Source organism: Rhinolophus ferrumequinum, chromosome 15 (genome assembly GCF_004115265.2).
Source record: "Rhinolophus ferrumequinum isolate MPI-CBG mRhiFer1 chromosome 15, mRhiFer1_v1.p, whole genome shotgun sequence".
NCBI lineage: Eukaryota > Metazoa > Chordata > Mammalia > Chiroptera > Rhinolophidae > Rhinolophus > Rhinolophus ferrumequinum.
In genome coordinates this window covers 36246675-36265445 of record NC_046298.1, presented here as the reverse complement: position 1 = coordinate 36265445, position 18771 = coordinate 36246675, and the positions used below count along the sequence as shown (strand labels likewise).

Genomic DNA, 18771 nt, shown 5'->3' with positions numbered 1-18771 from the left:
TATGAAGGCCATGGAAAAATGTCTAGTATATAAAAATTAGCTTAAAATAAAGTCACTTCCTTTGGACCATCTGTCCCATCTCCCTTCCCACAACCAATTTGGCCAATCCCCTGTCCCAGAGTCTGCCCAAATAGTCCCTTGTCTCAGCTGGCCAGGGCCCTGTCCCAAGAAGCCCCTGTGGCCAATCCCCTGCCACATATCCACGCCAGGCAGCCCCCCAACCCCAGCCAGCACAACCAGTCCAGATCCAGACCAGCTCATTCGTCTTCTGTGTTCCCACAGATCACCAAGGAACTCAAGGCACAGCAGGGCAAGTGTGAGGACAGCCATGGCTGGTGAGGGGTACATAGATAATGGCTCATCAGTGTAATCTCTGCTGCTAGTCTGTCCTCCAGCCCTCCCCCTGCAGGACCAGAGGGGAGCACAAGGAGAAGCCCAGAGAAGGGCTCAGCCTCAGAGCCCAGGGAAAAAGACAAGACTGGGAGTCTCACCTGCCAGGAGCTGGGCGAGGCCAGGCACCTTGTGGGGGCATTTGTAGTCCCGGATGCCTGGGTCTGGCCCTCAGTACTCTCCCTGGGTCAGCACACGGATGTCCCCGTTAGCACTGACACCAGCCTGATGTGGTGCCATTGATTATAATGAGGTCTAATTATGTGAGCGATATAGGAAGAAGAGGCAGGTGGAGAGACAGAGAAGGAAGGGGGAGGGACAGAGAAGAAGGGAGAGACAGTTAAGGGAAGGGGAAAGACAGAGATGAGCAGAGACACTAAAAGAGAGAGAGGAAAAATACAAAAAAATACAAGCCAGATGGAGAGATGGGTGTGGGGAGAAGGACAGACAGAGTAAGGAATGGAGAGAGAGAGTGGGGGAGAGATATAAAGATGAAAAGAGAGACAAGAAAGAATTCTTCAGAGGAGGGCCTTTGGGTGTGGAGGACATGGTTGTGTTGGGGGGGGAGAGGTCCAAGTTTGAGACAGAAAATTATGAATTAGGATATCAAAAGGGGCAAGGCAAGAATACGATGGTTCCATTCATATACTTGGACATGTGCTATTATTTCTCATAAAAACAAAAAATGAATACCATCGTTCCTAAGAAAAGAGGGGCAGCCTCCTGAGCCTGCTGAGGAGGGAGAGGCTTCAGGCTTGAACCTTTGAGGTACTGGGGAAGTGAGGGCGAGGAGCCAGGACTCCTGGATTCTGAGAAGGGAGGGGAATGGAGAATGGACTTCTGTGTCTGAGGGAGGAGGGGGCTGGGGGCCTGAACTCCTAGGTTGGGGAAGTGACTAGAGGCAGAGGCAGGAGGGGATACCATTTGACAGATGTGGGGGTCTGGAGGATTTGGGGTGGAGCTCCTCAAGGGAAGACAATGGCTTCCACATCACTCCCATCCTCCCAGAACAGTCTGAGCTGGAGAACAATGGAGCTTCACCCTCCATGGAGGATCCAGGAAGAAGGACAAGGCTGGTTCCAAACAGGGAGAGGCAAGGGACCTCAGATCGTTCCCAGGCCCCTCCTCCCCTAGGTCCTAGGAGCCTGTACCCCTAGCCCTCTTCTCCCCAGAACCCTTGTTTTTGGTAGAGGGAGTAGTGGAGAATTCAAGAAGAAACCCACTTTCTTTCAATAGCGTCATTTCTCACCTGCTTAAGATCCTCCCCAGGCTCTTCATCACAAGCAGAGGAGACAGGGAAGGCTCCACCAAGACCACAGGAAACAATGTGAGGGCAGGTCTGGGAGTATTATAGTGTGAACCTTTCAGCGAGCAGTCATTTCCTTCCAGCTGGAGGTGGGGAACATATATGCCAGAGACAGAGCTGGGAGAGGGAGGGCAAGACCTGCAAGGCCAGGAACCCCGGATAACTGAGGGTTCTATGCAGAGTAGGGTCAGGTTTGGCTTTAGGGAAATTCCCTGGGCCAGAGCTAGGGGTGGGGGTGGGGGGACTGAGGCCTGGAGCCCAGAGGGAGGAGATGCAGGGTCCCAGGCAGGTGAGGTCAGAGCTAGGACAGAATAGGGCCAGATAAGGGAGGAAGGGTAGATGGGAGGGACACTCAGGAGGCTGAGAGGGGTTGCCCTGAGACAGGACCGGGAAGAGGGGCAGGTTTGGGAAGAAGCTAAGGCCAGTGTGGGATACAGTGGGTGTGAGAGGCCTGAAGAGTTAGGAGAGGGGCCAGTGCTGGTGACAGAGATGTAGAGTCATCAGCAGAGAAGGAAAACAGAGGCGGCGGGGCATGTAGGGAGGGTGATGCCCCAGAAGGTGAATGGAGAAGCAGGAAGGGGGTTGGTTCCCAGCCCTGGGGCTACAGCATTGAGCGCTGTGGATGAAGAGGAGGTTCCCAAAGAACTGATATTTTATCCAGAGGAATGGGGAGAAGGGTTCCACAGAGTTGAAGCCAGAATATACCCAGAATAAAGTTCTTTGAAGTCTCACATTTATACTCTAAATTCTTGCCAATTTTGCATTCATCTCGATTAGTCTATCCATGTGAGTTCTCATATCAAAAGATTTTCAAGTACTTACCAGTGATACCCTATAACCTACCCTTGTGCACCCTCTCCCACCCTCAATAGTGAAACTCTTCAAGTGAAAAGGAAGCTATGGGTTTATCCTGTGGCTTTGGGGTCTCCCCAGCCAGTCTCCTGGTGTCACCAAGCAGTCAAGGCTCTTCATAAGCCTGCCTACAGCAGCCAGACACTCCCAACCCCCTCAGGCAACTGAGCCCTTCACCCCAACCTGTTCTTTGCCATGTGCGCCCAGCCCTTCTCCCCACCCTAGCCAGATGGATCTTTCTGAAGTCCGAACCTGACCTTGTCCCTCCTCATGGCTCCCCAGTGCCTTTGGCATGGAGTCCCAGCTACTCAGCCTGGTAGCTGGCATCTGCCCACGTGATGAGCTCACCTGTCACCCACCCCCTTCTCCCACGCTGTGCTCCAGCTACACAGAACTCTGACCAGCTCTTCAAGCGCACAATCCTCTCCTCCTTTCTTGTCTTTTGCACACGATGTTCTGTCTCCTTGAAGACCCTCTCTTCTCTTGGCTCTCTTTATATATCCTTCAATTAGCAAAAATCGCACCTGGGATAAACCTCATTGGCTACAATACTGGCCCTGCACAAAGCTTGCATATCCTTCAAGTGAGCAGGGCCCAGTGCAAAACGAAAATGTGGAGTCCCTTGTTCAAAAATCATTACGAATTTCACAATAGTGACAGCAAGGCATTCAACAAAGCACAGGGTCCTTCGAAAAGTGGGGCTGTGTGGCTGCACAGGTCATACTGCCCTGAAACTGGCCCGGCCTTCAGCAAATCTTAGATCCTTTCCACTTCCCATCCCAGGCTCAGTTAGGAGCCCCTTCTGGACTCCCAAAGTCCCTTTGGCTTAAATAGGCCCTAATCACTCACCTGTGCTCCCCCCATCCCAGCCCTGACCACTCTGGGCTGCCATTGTTTGGTATCTGTATCCTCCATGGGCCTGGAGCTCTGTGAGGGCAGGGTCTGGGGCTGTGGGTCACCAGCATCACTCTACACAGGTCAGGGCAACACCAAGCATGGATACATATCCTTGCTTTTGTGAGGCATGAAAAGGCACAGGCACCAGGGAAAGAGTCATGCCCAGGTTCAACCCACTGGGAAGACCCCTTCATCTGATTCTCCCACATATACGCCCATGTAAAGAGCTGTAAAAGCCTGGCATGAGCTGAGGCCTTGCAAAGGATCACAGGGATGCCCAGACACTTGGCCTGTCAGACTAGCCACATTCAGACACATGGGTTGGATCAGGCAACACACAGACAGGACAGAGTCCTGGTGTCAGGACCAGTCACTTAAAAAAAAATCCTCCAGTAACTTGGTCCTTTGTACCAGGGAAGCTGGTCTCAAAAATGTGCAGGGCATTCTCAAAGCCAGACAGGGGAGGGGCAGTGGAGGGAGTAGTACTCACTGAGCTCAGGATACTGGTGGACTCAGCTGGCTAGTGTCGGACAAGCTACATTTTAACTTTAAATTCTAGATACATGTGATCATTTATCCACAGTCCTATTATTTCTGCCTGGGGGTGGGAGATGGGCCGGGCATCCTGCGGGGAAGGCAGTGGGGGGCCGTGTTAGAGGGACCAGCCTGCCCCTACATAACTCCTCCTACCCTCCCTGCTTCCAAACATGTAATAAGCTACCACTAGGTGTGTGTTCCCCTTCTGGGCCTGCATTTCCTTTGTCCATATCCCCCCTATCAGCCACAGCCTCTGCCTTGCTGAGCCCCGGTCCTCTGTTTGCCTGGTACTTGAACCTAGAAAAGATTAGTAATTCCTATGCTACAGAGAGGTCAGCTCCCCCCATTTAAGGGATGGATCCTTGGATATCAGATATCCAAGGCCCCACAACTCTTCATCCCCAGTCTCTCTGCAATTTTGCCTGAGAACTGGGTAGTTCGACCGGGGTCCACACCTTCCTCTCCATTCCCTATGGAGGCCTCTAGTGAGGTGGTCTCAAATCTCTGTCCAATCCATCCACTCGGGCTCCAACCTGGGTAGGGTCAGCTTTCTGCCTGGACCATTGCAGTGGCCTCCTTCCTGGTCTCCTTGCTTCACTTTTGTTCCTCACGTGCAAACAGACCCACCATTGCAGCTTCTTTAGGATCAGGTAGCACAGCTCTCCTCACTGCTCGAAACCCTCCAATGGCTTCTCATGGCACTTAGAATAAAATCCAGACGTATCCCAGCAGCCTACAGGGGCCTGCATCACCTACCCCCTTATCACTCTCCAGCATCAACACGACATCACTTCCCTTCCCTCATCCCACTGCAGCTCCCCGGTCTCTTTCAGTACCTTTTACTCACCATGTGTCCATCAGCCCCTGGACCTCAGTACATGCTGTTCTATTCACATGAAATGCCCTTTCCTCCCCCTGCAAAGTTAACTCCAACCTCAGCATCCTTCAGATCTCAGCTGGGGCATCACTTTCTCCAGGAAGCCTCCCTCAACCTCTCTTCCTGGGTCAGATCCCCTGGTATAGGAGCTCACAGTTCCATGTATCTTTCCTATATGGCCCCACTTGTCACCACAGATGCTCCACACTTGCTTGTGTGACTGTTTAGCACTTGTTCCCCACCAAACGGTGAGGGATGTAAGAGCAGGACAGGCCTGTAACTGTTCATTATTGAGTACCCAGCACGTAGCACATGTAGGCACTCAATAAATTAATATTTTAAAAATGAGGGTTGAGGAACGTGCGCTCTGGCTCCCCCTCATGGCAGCAACGGGTATTCGGTAGGTGGCTCGAGGTATCCAAACCTCTCCCTCCCTAGGCCCTTTCCCCAGGATCCCTCACTGTCCCTGATGGCCTCTCCTGACCTCAGCCACCGGAGGGAAGACCTCATGATGCTGCTGGGAGACTTGGGGTGTCAGACCAGGTCCCCGGGACTCAGGTTGTTCCCGTGGCCAACAGAGGATCATTTCCAAGGCCTTTGCCCACCAAGAAAGCTGCAACAGAATCTAGGATGTTATCCCATGAAGACAAGTCATGTACACCACATCATCAGAACGGCCACTCAGGTCTTGGGCCCTCTTCACCATGCTCCTCATACCAGATCAGTCCAGAGAAAAATGACAGGACCCAAGTTCCCTCCGCATACCTGCCTCTGGGCCCACTACAAGTAGCCTGAGGTCAAGGAGCAGTATTCCTCTTACTGCTCATCCCATTCCTGGATCTTCAGGGAGGCCCTTTTCCAAGACCCAGGGTTTGGTCGTCCAAACCTCCGGGTGTCTGAGGGTGGTCTAGGGCAATCCAAGACAGAGTGAGGACGAGCCCTGGAAAGACATGGGACAGAAAGGCCCAGATCCACCTGAACCAGGCTCTAGGCCCATAGAATTGCAGGTCTACACTCCCCATCCACACTTTCTTAGCTCCTACTCTCAAATCAGCTGAGTCTGGCACCTGTCCTACTGGACTCCTCACTGTTCTCACTGCAGTCTTGACATCAGTAAACACAACAATCACTTGGTTCTCAGTTGTCTGGTTTGCTTCACTCTGTCCCTCCACCTGCTGTTCCTGTTTAGTCTTTATTTTTCAGTCTAGGTTTTGCTTTGTCCCCTAAACATAGAAAGTCCCAGAGGCCATCTCACCCTCTTGGTGGCCTCAGTCTCCCCATCACTGCTGACAGAGCCCTCATTTCTGTCCCCAGCCTCTGCCTCAGACCAGGGGTCCTGACACCTTCTGGCTGCCACCCCCTGGATATCCTCTGGGCTCCCCACATCCACCAAGTCCCACACTGGCCTCAGCATCTTCCCCAAATCTGCCCCTTCTCCCTGGTTCTGCATTAGAGCAGCTCCACTGTCCCCTCCCCAGCCAGAGCGTTGGGCCTCGTCCCTCCCCCATGGTCTTTCAGCTCCATAACCCACTCACTCAGCTTCCTGAAATGCCTCTCTCACCTAACCCCCAACTGCTTTCCCCAGCCCTGCCCTGGTCCAGCCTTGTCCTTACCCACCCAGGTCCCTACTGGGACTTCCCCCAAGCTCCCTGCTTCAGTCTTCCCCTCTGGTTCACCCTTCTCATGACAGCTAGAAGGATCTTCCTAAAACCCAAAACTGACCCTGTCCTCCCCTGCATAGAATTCTCCATGGCTCCCAATACTAACAATCCAGAGTATGAGCTCCTCAGCCTGGAGATCCTGGATCCTGCTCACCCGTCCTTCCTCACCTCTACCACAGGACCCCCAGTGCCTGGCACTTACTAAGTACTTGCTTATGCTGTGCCCTCTGCCTGGAACACCTTTCCCTCTGCTCTTTGCCCAATGATCTCCTTCAGGTGTCATTCTCAGGTCACATGTCTCCTCCAGGAAGCCCTCCCTGACCACACCCTAGGCTGAGTCAGACTCCTTTTCTGGACTCCCACAGTCCCCCAGGCTTCCCTCATCACCACATCTCTGATCACTCTGAGCTATCACCATCTGAGGTCAGGGCTTGGGGCTGTCTGGTCACAGTATCACCCAGCATAGGGCATGCCCAGAGACGATGCTCGAGGAGGATGACCATCCTCAGCCTCATCCAGGGACCTCAGATAGAACTAGGCGGGTCTCTCACCAGAGGAGGCACCCCCAGCTCCAGACCCTTGCATGATCCCAACCCCCACAGACAGAGACAAGGGCAAGGGCCCAGGCCCAAGCTTAGAAAAATAGGACTTTCTTGTTGTGCCCCAGTGCCCCTGACACCCTCCCCATAAGTTTTAAAAACCGTGAACAATTTGGTGAGTCTGAGGCCAGGTCCCACAGCGTGCCTGGGTCCTGCCACCCCTTGGGCCAGAAGGGCCATAGAGGTGGGCGCAAGGCTAGGGTCCCGTGGGTTCGTGACTGGGCCCCCAGGGCTCACAGTCCAGCTGGACCACGGTGTGGGCCCTGGGTGCGGCGGGCTCAGGGACAGGCAGGGCTGGCGTGGCGCCGTTGGTCTGGGAGCAAACGCTGCTGACGGGCGCAGATGCCTTGGCCTTGCCTGGGGGCTGGCCGCCGTGCACCTTGTAGCGCATGAGCAGAACGAAGATGAAGACCAGTACCGAGGCCACAATGACACCACCCAGCGCGATGATCATGGTGCCGCCCAGGAAGGGTGCGTGTGGGGCCCCACAAGGCCGCAGTGCTGGCTCGGTGGAGAAGCGGGCACAGCCCACTGGCCGCGTGGCTGTCAGCCCTGTGGCGCCATCTTCGTACACTGCTAACACACACAGATCGTAGGTGCGTCCTGACACCAGGTCCGTCAACAGGAAGGAGCGGCTGTCAGCTGGGATCATCCTGGAGAGACAGGCAGGTCGGGGTCAGGTCTCCAGTTGCCCAGCACCCACCCTGCACTCTGTCCCCCCTCCAGTCTAGAGGATTTCCCCCCAGTCCAGTTGCCCCTCAATTCACTCTGATTTCTGAATTTCCTCTAACTACTGTTCGAATTCCCTTTGGACTAATACCTCGTCAGTGGCCTATTAGCCAGTTTTACCTGAGCCCACTGTCTCACTTTCCTGTCGCATTCTACTCAAATTCCCCAGTGTGATCTCCCTCTAGGCTCAATGCTCAAATTCCCTCTAGTGCCACTGCCCCCTTCCCCTCTGCTCTGCTGCCTAGTTTCACTCTAGCTCCACTGCCCAGTTTCTCGGTGGCCCGCCACTTGAGTTGTCCCCGTCCTGTTTCATTTTACACCCAACGGCCTGATTTTCATCCTGCACTGCCACCCAATTTCCCACCAGGCTGTGGCCCAAGTTCCCTCTAGCTTTGCTGCCCAATTCTGTTCCACCCCACTGCCTGATTTCATTCTGATCCCCCTCATCCGATTCTCCCCTAGTTCACTGCCTGAGCTCCTTCAGTCCCTCACCCACTTTCCCACCAGCCCACCACCCGAGTTCCCTCTGGCCCTGCTGCCAAACGTCTCTCCAGCTCACCGCCCCATTTTGTTTTAACCCTGTCTGACCTCCCTCTAACACGATGCCCCTTTTCTTCTAGCCCCCCCATTCAATTTCCCTCTAGTTCCACCTCCCAGTCTCCCTCTGTGCCTTCTGCTCCCATCTGACTTGCCTCCAGCCTGTGCCTGATTTCCGTTTTCCTCTGGTGTACAGCTAGATTCTCTCTAATCTCACCGCCTGATCCCCCCACGCTGCTGGTGCCGGATTTCCTTCTAACCTTCCAAAGAACATCCCTCCGAGCCTGCTGCCTTGTCATTATTGTACCTGTCGCCTGCTTTCCGGTGAGTCCTATCATTTAGTACCGTTTTCATTAAACTGATGTGCCTCAGTCACCACTGCTTTTCTCCCTGTTGCCTTATTTCTTTCCAGCTCTGCCTCCTGATTCCCTTTTATCTCTGTTGCCTGGTTTCTCTTTATCCATTTCCTTTTATCCTTAGCACCCAATTCCACTATATTTCCTTTTGTAACACAGCATCCTTTTGGAGATTTAACTTGTTTTTATAATCTGTTTCATTCTTAAACTGCTTTAATAAAGGAGGTACAGGAAACTCCGTGATTGTCTGTGGGAGGGTGAGTATCTAGGAAAGCATTCGTCCTATCCCCTGCCAGGCATGGTGGACAAGACAAGACTTGTGTGATTTTCAGGTGTGGCCCCTCCATGGAATCGATTGCGTATTGCCTGTGAAAGGGAGTAGAATGAGCTCATTGGATTTCTAGGACTGAAAAGGAAATCAAGTGACGATCCCTTGGGGTATGGGTGCCTGGGGAGGGAAAGGAGACACAGGTGCTAGGTTTACAAGGTGCAGACCCCAGGCCTAGGGAGGCCCAGTTCTCTGCAGCCAGGCCTTACTGACTGCACCCTTGGCCCAGCCTGGCAGTGAGAATAGGGAGCCATCCACAGCTGTCCAGCAAGGCTGGACTTGGATGAGAGGTGTCAGCAACACCCAGGTCAGAGCCACCACTACTGACCTCATGTGGCCACAGCAGATATTCCAAGTACTCTCCAGTTCAAGGGCAGAAGGTGTACTGACCCACCTCTTGAAGAGTGTAAGCCCCAGGTTTTGTGTTTGCAACAACAGAAGATAGAAGGGAATCTCCAACAGTGGCAAACTGAAAGTTCCTGTTCACCTAGCAGGTGGAGCTTAAACTAGGTTTAATTTGATTTAGAGTATCAAAAATCGAGATGTCACCATATAAGAACTCCAAACATGTGGAGCAGTTCACACTACACAAACCCAAAGCCAAGTCTCTATTTAAGCTCCTCCCTCATTTTCCTTTTAACCTCCGGCCTGAGTTCCTCTGCAGCAGGGCTGCCTCATTTCATTTTTCCCATGATCCCATACCTTCCTGCTCGATCTCCTTTTCTTCCTGCAGTCTGGCTTGTATCTAGCCCTGTCATCTGGATACACCTGGTTTCTCTTTACCTTTACTACTTAAATTTGTTTGTTTCTCTCCAAACTTGCCTCCCAACTAACTTTTTACTCTTCTGGTCTGGTTACTTTTTACTTGTGCTGCCTTATTTCTTTTTATCACTGCTGACCGATTTCTTATACTTTTGCTATGTGATTTCCTTTGTGACCTTGTAGCCTCATTTCTCAGCTATGCCGCCTGGGTATCGGTAAGCATAGCTCTAACCCTCCCTCCACCTCACTCCCCCACTCACGCTGCCCACTTCCTGGACACTGCACCTGTAGACGAGGATGTCATCGGCTGAGCTGTTGTACTGGATCTGGTACATGCGAATGCCTGGGATAGGCCGCTGATCTGGCCACTGGATGAGAGCAGCTGTGGCCCCATGCTCAGTTACTTGGACACCACGGTCGGTAGGGAGCCCAGTATCAGCTGCCTTGGCAGAGGCGGAGGCAGAAGCGGCAGACGGCGGGGTGAGGGCATCAGGATCTCCATCCCGTGGGGGGTCACAGCTGGTGCTGTTGGCTAGCTGGGGGGGTGGGGGGGGACCCACGGTTAACTCAACAGCAGCCGTGGCCTCGCCAGCTGCATTGGCTGCAATGCAGGTGAAGATGCCGCCATCACCTGGCTCTGTAACCAGCAGCTCCAGCGTTCCATTAGGGAAGGCGCGAGCACGGCTTGAGTTGCCCAGCAGTCGGCCCTGGGGTGACACCCAACGCACACGGGGCTCAGGGTCCCCCACTGCCCGACAGCGCAGGGCAGCTGGCCGACCTGCAGGCACTGCCAGGGGTGGCGAGCGGTGAGTCACCACGGGGGGCTCACACACAAACTCTTCCTCACCCACAGCCCAGAAGTAGCGGCCACCCAGAGCAGGCGGGGAGGCACAGGCTTCGAGGTCATCCTCCCGCGCCAGCCGCCGCAGCCACACCAGCTCGCAGTTGCAGTGCAGAGGGTTCCCACCGAAGGCCAGCACCAGGGCAGAGGCGGGTGAGCCACGGGGCCTGGCTAGCAGTGGTAGGCGGGAGAAGAGTGGGTCAGGCGGGATGGTGGTCAGGCGGTTGGAGGTCATGTCTAGCCGTGCCAACTTGTGCAGACGGGAAAAGGCGCCGGCAGGCACAGAAGCCAGCAGGTTGTGGTCAAGGCCCAATGTATTGACGTTGCCCAGGCGACCCAAAGCCTCCCACGGCAGCTGTTCCAGGTTGTTGTAGGAGAGGTCGAGGTCCTCCAGTGTCTCAGCACAGTCATCCAGGGCACCAGCTGCCAGGGCAGCCAGCTGGTTGTTGCTCAGGATGAGATGGCGCAAATTGACTAGGCCGCGCAGCTGACCCTCGCCCAGCGAGGTCAGCCGGTTGCCATCTAGGTGCAGGGCGCGCAGGGCGCGAAGGTCAGCGAAGGCACCAGCTGCCACATGCCGGATGGTATTACGTGACAAGCTCAGATGCAGCAGGCCCGTCATGTTGGCCAGGTCGCGGCGGCGCACAGCCGCAATAAAGTTGTCCGCCAGGCGCAGCTCAGCTGCCCGGCGGTCCAGTGAGGGTGGCACGAACAGAAGACCTGCGCCCGGGCACAGCACACTTAGGGGCAGTGACTGTGTCTGGCAGCGGCAGCGGCGGGGACACGGGGCGATGGCTGGCTGGGATGGAGACGAGGCGGGGGCCAGCGGTAGCAGGCAAAGGAGCAGCGGGAAGACGGCCATCGCGGGCAGGGGCGGCCTACAGGGAAGAAGGGAGGCATTAGGGCAGGCTGAGGTCAGAAGAAGGGTACCAGAGGGGGCTGGGGTGGTCCAAGACCAGGAAAGAAGGTCACAGTGAGATGGGAGCAGAAGAGTTGGTTAAAGATGGTCAGAGAGGAGAGGTCAGACATATCATAAGCCAGAGAAGATGGTCAAAGACTCAGAGAGATGTGTCATGGGAAGACAGATGGAATAAAATGAACAAAGATTGTCCGAGAGAAGGGAGGTGGTTAGAAATGATCAGAGTCAGAGAATGGGAGGATTGGTCAGGGTGGGTAGAAGGTAAGCCAGAGGGCTTTAGAAATGGTCACAGAGAGATGGTCAAGGATGGCTAAAGAGAGAAGAGGTGGTCAGGGTGGCGGGAGTGATTAGAAGTAGTCAGACATGACCAAAGAGAGGTGGTTAGAGATGATCGAGAACATGAGCAGTGGACAAAGAGAGGGGGAGTGGTCAGGGGCGGTCAGATCCAGGAGAGATGGTCAAGGATGGTCAGAAATGGTCAAAAGCCAGAGAGGTGGTCAGAGAGGAAAGGAGAGCTGGGTAGGGTGATGGGTGTGGAGAGAGTCATCAGAGGAAAGGCAGACAGAGGAAGCCAGAGAGGAGAGATGGACCGAAGTGCCTGGAGAGAAGAGTGGTAGAGATGTCAAATATGGTCAGAGACAGTCACAGGTCAAGTCAGTACTGGACAAGGGCAAGAGAGCTGGTGAAAGATGATCAGAGTGTGGCACAGCAGACACAGATGTCAAAGGTGGTTACTGAGTGAAGTAGTAGACAGAGGTAGCCGGAGAGAAGATCTGTGAACAGGTCTGCTAGAGATGATCAAAGACAGAAGAGGTGGACAGAGATGGTCACTGAAAGAAGTGGCCAGAAGTGGCCCAGAGAGAGGAACAGTGGACAAAAATGTCAAAGATGGTCAGAGAGAGGAGAGGTGGAAAAAGGAGACGGGAGAGAGGAGTGGTGGACGGGAAAGGCAGCTGGAGATGGTGAAACAAGACAGATGGTGGGAAGAAGTTAGAGGACGGACTAGGGGTGGGTCAGAGATCTGGAGATGCCACCAACTGGAGAAGAGGCGATCAGAGAGGGACAGAGCTGGCCAAATGTCCAGAGAATGTCTGAGGCAGAGAAGGAGCTGGAGGCAGACCCATAGGTGGGGGTGTCTGCTTCCAGGGAAAACCCCAAGGGTGCCCCGGGGGTACCTGATCCTCACCTACCTCCACCCCCAGCCACAAAGCTCCTCCCTGGTCCCTTCCCACAATGGGCCTTACCTGAGCTGGAAGCCGCCCCAGGGAGCAGAGTCCTCAGGCTCCAAGGGGGTCAGGGGTCAGGGTTCTGGAGGGGGACCTGGTCATGCCTCCTTGTCCCCAAGGCCTCTGTACAGGGATTATCTTGTCTCAGCTATGTGGTCGCAGTCTCCAGACCTTGGTACTTAGCGTACCAGATCCCCAAATATTGGGCCTCTAGGATGCAATTTTAGAGACCCAGGCACCACTTTGGGTTGTTCATAATTAGGGTCGCCCAGCTCCAGTCTTGTGATGCTAAACAGCCAAATAGAGAGTTTAGGTTCTAAGTTCCAAACGCAGTCCTGGGATCCAACACTGGGCGCTGGGTTCAGATATTGGGGTGCTAAGTCAAGTTTTGGAGGTCTCTAGTCCCAAATTTCAGCATTCAGGTTTGCAGCAAGGACTTCAGGCCAGAACTCAGGTTTAGGCCCCTAGGAATGCCAGATCTTGGAATCTGAGGCCTAAATCTCAGGGTTCAGGTCCCAAATAATGGGTTCCAGGGGATAGACAAGGGAATTCCATCCCAGATTTCAAGGTCCCAGGCACAGAATTCAAAGTTCAGCTCCAGATTTGGTGTTTTAAATGCCAAATTTTGAGGTTCAGGCTCCACGTCTTGGGGTTCAGGCTCCAAATATTGGGGTCCCAGGAGTTGATGTTGAGATTCCAGCCCCAAATATTGGTGTTCAGGCTCCAGGTATTGGGGTCCCAGCCCCAGACAAGGACCCCAGGCTCGGGTTTCCAGATCTCTGGATCCAATCTCCGGGTGTAGGACCCCGATGTCGGGGTGCCGGCTCTGGATCTGGGGCGGCGGCGTCCCGGCTTGCTTCCCAGGCTGCAGGGGAGACTGGACTGGAGGAAAGGGGTCTGCTGCGGTGTGGGGATGGGGGGCGGCCAGGCAGCCCCGGGGCCGGGGTGGGGCGAGGCCTGGGCGCGAACAGACCGACAGACAGGGACACGCGGGGTGAGGGGCACCGCAGCGCAGGCGGGGGCGCAGGGGGGAGGGGCCGCTCTCAGAGACCCCTCCCCCGCCGGAGCCGGGGCGGGGGCCGGGCGGGGGCCAGGCAGGCAAGCCGGGTCCTGGTGCTCCCGCGGCCTCCTCGCCGGGAACCTAGGGCCGCGCGCGCGCCCGCGCTTAAAGGCGCAGGCCCCGCGCGCCCCCGCGCTTAAAGGTGTAGGCAGCCCTCCCTCTCTCAAAAGGCGCGTCCCCAGCCCCACTCCCAGGGAGTCGCCCTGACGCTGATTGGGAACGAGAATCCTTGGATACCGAAAGAGACAGAGATAGAGCCAGAGATAAGAAAGATGGGCAGACTTCGATTGATGGACAGAGAGGAGTAGAATGAGAGAGACAAAGACAGAGAAAGACACAGACATATTCAAGGAGAGATGGAGATACACAGAGACAGTGAGAGACCAGACACAAGGACAAGTCAGAGACAGACGAAGACAAAAACATAGAGAAATTCAGAGACATAGTGGGTAGAGGAGAGAGAGAGAGAGAGAGAGAGAGAGAGAGACGGAAGTGGGGCAACTCAGCTGTGAGGATGGGTGTGTGTATATGTGTGTGTGTGTCCAGTTCTCATGCACAGTCTTGAATGTGGCCCTCCATCCCAGAACCCTTCCCCTGGCCCCAGCCTGTCTCTTTCCACCCATCTCCCTGGATGTCCTTTCCACAGATGGAGCTGCCTTACCTGGACCCTTCCCTCTTTCAGGCCAGAGGGAATACTCTGTTCCTTCCCAAGACTCCTTGCCCTGGCTGCAAGGGAAAAACTTGGTTCCAAGACCTGTGCCCTCTGGAATTAAAGCTAGATATCAAGACACACTGACCAGATATCCCATGGAGAAAGGAGAAGTTAGGAAATGGGACAGAGGCAGGGGGCTTGCCAGGATGACCCAGAGAAGTGTGTCCACTAACTTCCCCTGTCCCCTACTCACATCCACTGTCCCCACAGAAGACGCTACTGAATTGTACCAACACATGACTTACCAGGAGTGGTATCTGCCTATCCTGATGCTTGTGAGAAGATAGGAGAGGGGAGGGTAAAGGGTCCCACATGTCTCCTGGTTGATGGTGTCACAGAAAGAGGGATGTAGGCAGTGGCCTACAAGCCTGGTCTGGGAACTTGGTTATAGCAACATGGTCCTGATCTTTTGGGAGCCCTGGTCCAAAGGGAACACAGCCTTGGCCTGTAGTCACGGCTCTCCCCTGCAGGAACCTGGATGGTCACAAACCACCCCTGGGATCCCACAACTGAATGGAGGAGTAAAACGACCTCGTTGGGGGCAGGAACATCCACCCTGGCATCCCTAACGCTGCTGAAGGTTTCAAAACAGACTTTTGACCTCTTCCACTTATGTGTATTGAAAAATTGCAGCTAAAATTAGCTCAGCTCTAAAGTCTGCCTTTCCGGATCATTAGCAAAGTTCATCAGTGCTCCTGGCCTCCACAGTGGATACTGGTTAGGCAGACACTCAGAAAAAAGGACGCAGAAGTTACAGAGATGCTACAGAAGTGGTGGAGGTGGGAGAGGCAGAAGGAAACACCTGAAGATAATAATCCCACAGGCAGACTGGGATTGGAATTCAGTGGAACTAGCTGATTTGGGGGGGGTGATCCCAGGTAATGGGCAAAGGAGGGGGCAGAGTGAGGCAGAAGAGGAAGAAAGTGAACAGAAAGTGCAGATGACGTTATCTCTCTGGGCAACTAGGGCTCAGTTCTGCTGGAGAACTTGTAGAACAAGCTTGTAGAACACATCAGAATTGTCATTTCCCCCTGCCCGCCGCCCCCTTTCCCCCTGCAAAGTTCAGAGAGGCTGGGGCATTTATCCTGCCATTCTTATCCCCTTGGGTGATGATTGTCCCTTTGGAGGGAGGGGCTGGTACTGAGAGCCATCTAAGATCTAAGGCAGGAAATCACGGAGGGTTGCCTGTGTGAGCTAGATCAGTGGGCCTCACACATTAGCCGCATTAGGGTCACCTGGAGGACTTGTTAACTATAGTCCTCCAGGCCCTCACCCCAGACTTTCTGATTCAGTAGGTCTGAGGTGGGGCCCAAACATTTACATTTCTAACAAGTTCCCAAGTTTTGTTAATGCTACCTCCCCAAGGACCACACTTTGAGATCCACTGGGTTAAACAGGGACATCTGTAATGTGCATGGAACTGTCCACCACAGCTATGCCCAAACCTGATAGATTGAGAGGATGAGCACCCCAAGTGTATGCCAAAGAGACCAACGTATTTAGGTACATAAAGAAGGGTTCGGAAACAGAGACAGGCAGAGGTAAAGATGCTAGTTCAGCATTTACTATAGATTTCTGGGTATGGTTGTGTGCTAGATGACACTGCAGAAAAATAGTGACAGAGACAGTACCAGGTCCTGCCTTCACTGAGCTCATGTTCCAAAAAGGGGGGAAAGACACATCTCCAGACAGCTCAGAGTGTTCAAGGCTCTGATGGGGGAAGCAGAGGGGTGTAGAGCCCCAGAAACAGAGTCCAACTCCTCTGTTCCCCAGAGAGGCTTCCTAGAAGTGGGGACCTTTATGCTGAGACCTGAATGATACATACAAATGAAGCATGTGAACAAAGGGCCCCTCTATTTTGTATGCAGCTCACCGGAGCCTTATGCCATAGCATGTGCAGTCTGGGGGCCCTGGGGTGCCTGGATAGCACTGTGCATGGGCTCATCAGCTCCTGGAATGGGATCCTGGCGGGATGGTTGTTTGGGAGACTCTGCTTAATTGCTGCATTTACTTAATTTCAACATCTGGAGAATGGGGCATAAGAATGGAAACAATCACAGCACAAAGAATGAAATTAAACGGCCAGAGAGTTGAGGGAACCTAGGGGAGACGAAGACTGCTAGCATCCGTACACAGAATCTGCCCAAATAGATACAGATACAGGAGATACACCCATACTCACACCTGCACATCATATACTCGGAGGCTCACCAGAACACACACGGATACAACAGGCACATGGAACACATATACCTGGACTCGTGCTCAAATACAAGTACACACGTAGATACACGCACCTCTGAAACACACACAGACTCACAGGCACGTGAGAGGGAACATGTGCAGAAACACACTCTGCACACAGATTCTCTCTTGCACGCATGTGTGAGTCACACACCTACATATACACACAAGAAACATATTCAGAGTCATATCAAACAACTGCAAGGGGTGGGTACACACATGCACACATGTGCGCACATACACTCAAATCAATGCAGTCTGTCTGCCCAAATAAGGTCAATTTATAAATAAACTTAGGGCCCTTCCAAGTCAAGGTGGGCATTAAAGCAAGGAGGGATGGAGGTGGTGTCCCTTTATCCTCAACTAGTAGTACTCACCAACTCAAGTGCAGCCAATGGGGTTAACTGGAATTAGCTCACCTTTGTAGTTAACACATGAATCTGTACTGAGGCCTAGGGATTCACTTTAAAGATCAGGCCTAAAGGGGCACCCCCATACGAAAGAGTCAAAAAAGTGGGGTAGGAAAATGAGTACATCCCCCATACACATACACTAATCACCCTAAATCAGACTGATGGGTCCCAGGCAAGCACCAACTTCTCCAGGGCAAACATAGACCCTGTGCATGAGGTTATGCACAGTGGAAGACCTACTGCAACTTTCAGGGTTTGCTTTAAGGATTTCCAGCTATCAACATGGAAGAAGACTGCCATAAGAACATGGGGAAACATTTACATTTGTGCAAAGAATAGAGAGAAATATACTGACAACTTTAGATAGCAAACATAGGAACTTTGGGCCACTGTGTAGACCTGCCACATAAAAGCCTGACCAATATAATAGGGGGTTAGAGGCTCATTTTACCGAATGAGTGATGCTCAAGCTTTTCTGATATCAGTGGCCCAGAGAGGAAAAGTCAATGCATTAGTGAGCGTAATGCCAGCTGCTGTAACAAATAACCCCCTGAATTTCAGTGACTTCATACGATAGTTTATTTCTCGCCACATATGTCCCGCTTGGTTGGCAGCTGTCTTCCATCTGGTGATTTATACCCCATGCTTGTTAATTTTGTGCCTCATTATTTTCTGGGGCTCAGAATTATCTGCTTCCACCTGGCAAATGGAAGGGACAGGATGGGGAAGTTTCACGAACTTCTTAAAAAACTTGGCCCAGGGGGTGGCTGGATGGCTCAGTTGGTTAGAGCGTGAGCTCTGAAAAACTGAACAGCATTGCTGGTTCGATTCCCACATGGGCCAGTGAGCTGTGCCCTCCACAACTATATTGAAGATAATGAGCTGCCGCTGAACTTCCAGAGGGGCAGCCGGATGGCTCAGTTGGTTAGAGTGCGAGCTCTCAACAACAAGGTTGCCAGTTCAGTTCCCACATGGGATGGTGGGCTGCGCCCCCTGCAACTAAAGATTGAAAACAGCGACTGGACTTGGAGCTGAGCTGTGCCCTCCACGACTAGATTGAAGGACAACGACTTGGAGCTGATGGGCCTTGGAGAAACACAGTTCTCCAATAAAAAAAATTTTTTAAAAATCTTTAAAAACAAAAAACTTGGCCCAAAAATGACCTGCAAAGTTCTCTTTTGCATATATTTTATTGGAGAGAACTAGTCACATGGCAACCCTGGATGCAAGGAGGCTGAGAACATATTCCCAGGCTCGGCAGCTCCCTCCCAGTCATGACTATGCAAAGAGAGTGTAGGTTATAATGGGTTCAACATCAATCACGACCAGATCCTTAACCTCAGGAGAGGCAGCTGCAGGAAGAGGCTGTGGGAGCTGCTTTCGTCCACTACACCAAACCCTGCTCCACGGAGAAGTTCCTAGCCCCACACTAACTACTCACACACCTATCCTGGCCCCTGTCTTTGGAGTGGCTGATCACAAATATGACCCCTTTGAGGGCAAAGTGAATCTGGCTTGATTTGAT

The 18771-nt window shown here is 53.2% G+C and overlaps 1 protein-coding gene across 1 annotated transcript; it reads right to left on the bottom strand.

Annotated features, from left to right (window-relative positions):
• Positions 1 to 7146: 7146 nt before the first annotated feature.
• On the bottom strand, positions 7147 to 13288 carry LRFN3 (leucine rich repeat and fibronectin type III domain containing 3). Its single transcript, XM_033128440.1, has 3 exons — positions 12836 to 13288; positions 10117 to 11550; positions 7147 to 7772 (listed from the first exon to the last, which is right to left on the bottom strand). Exons 2-3 carry the CDS (start codon positions 11532 to 11534, stop codon positions 7316 to 7318), a joined length of 1875 nt encoding a protein of 624 aa, XP_032984331.1. The 5' UTR covers positions 11535 to 11550; positions 12836 to 13288; the 3' UTR covers positions 7147 to 7315.
• Positions 13289 to 18771: the final 5483 nt, after the last annotated feature.

Bases quoted from the DNA above. Each gene is read 5' to 3' on its own strand.
- LRFN3 (XM_033128440.1), bottom strand. From the start codon at position 11,534: ATGGCCGTCTTCCCGCTGCTCCTTTGCCTGCTACCGCTGGCCCCCGCC. The intron at 7,773-10,116 runs GTGCAGTGTCCA...CTGTCTCTCCAG, and splicing joins GATGACATCCTCGTCTACAG to GATGATCCCAGCTGACAGCC.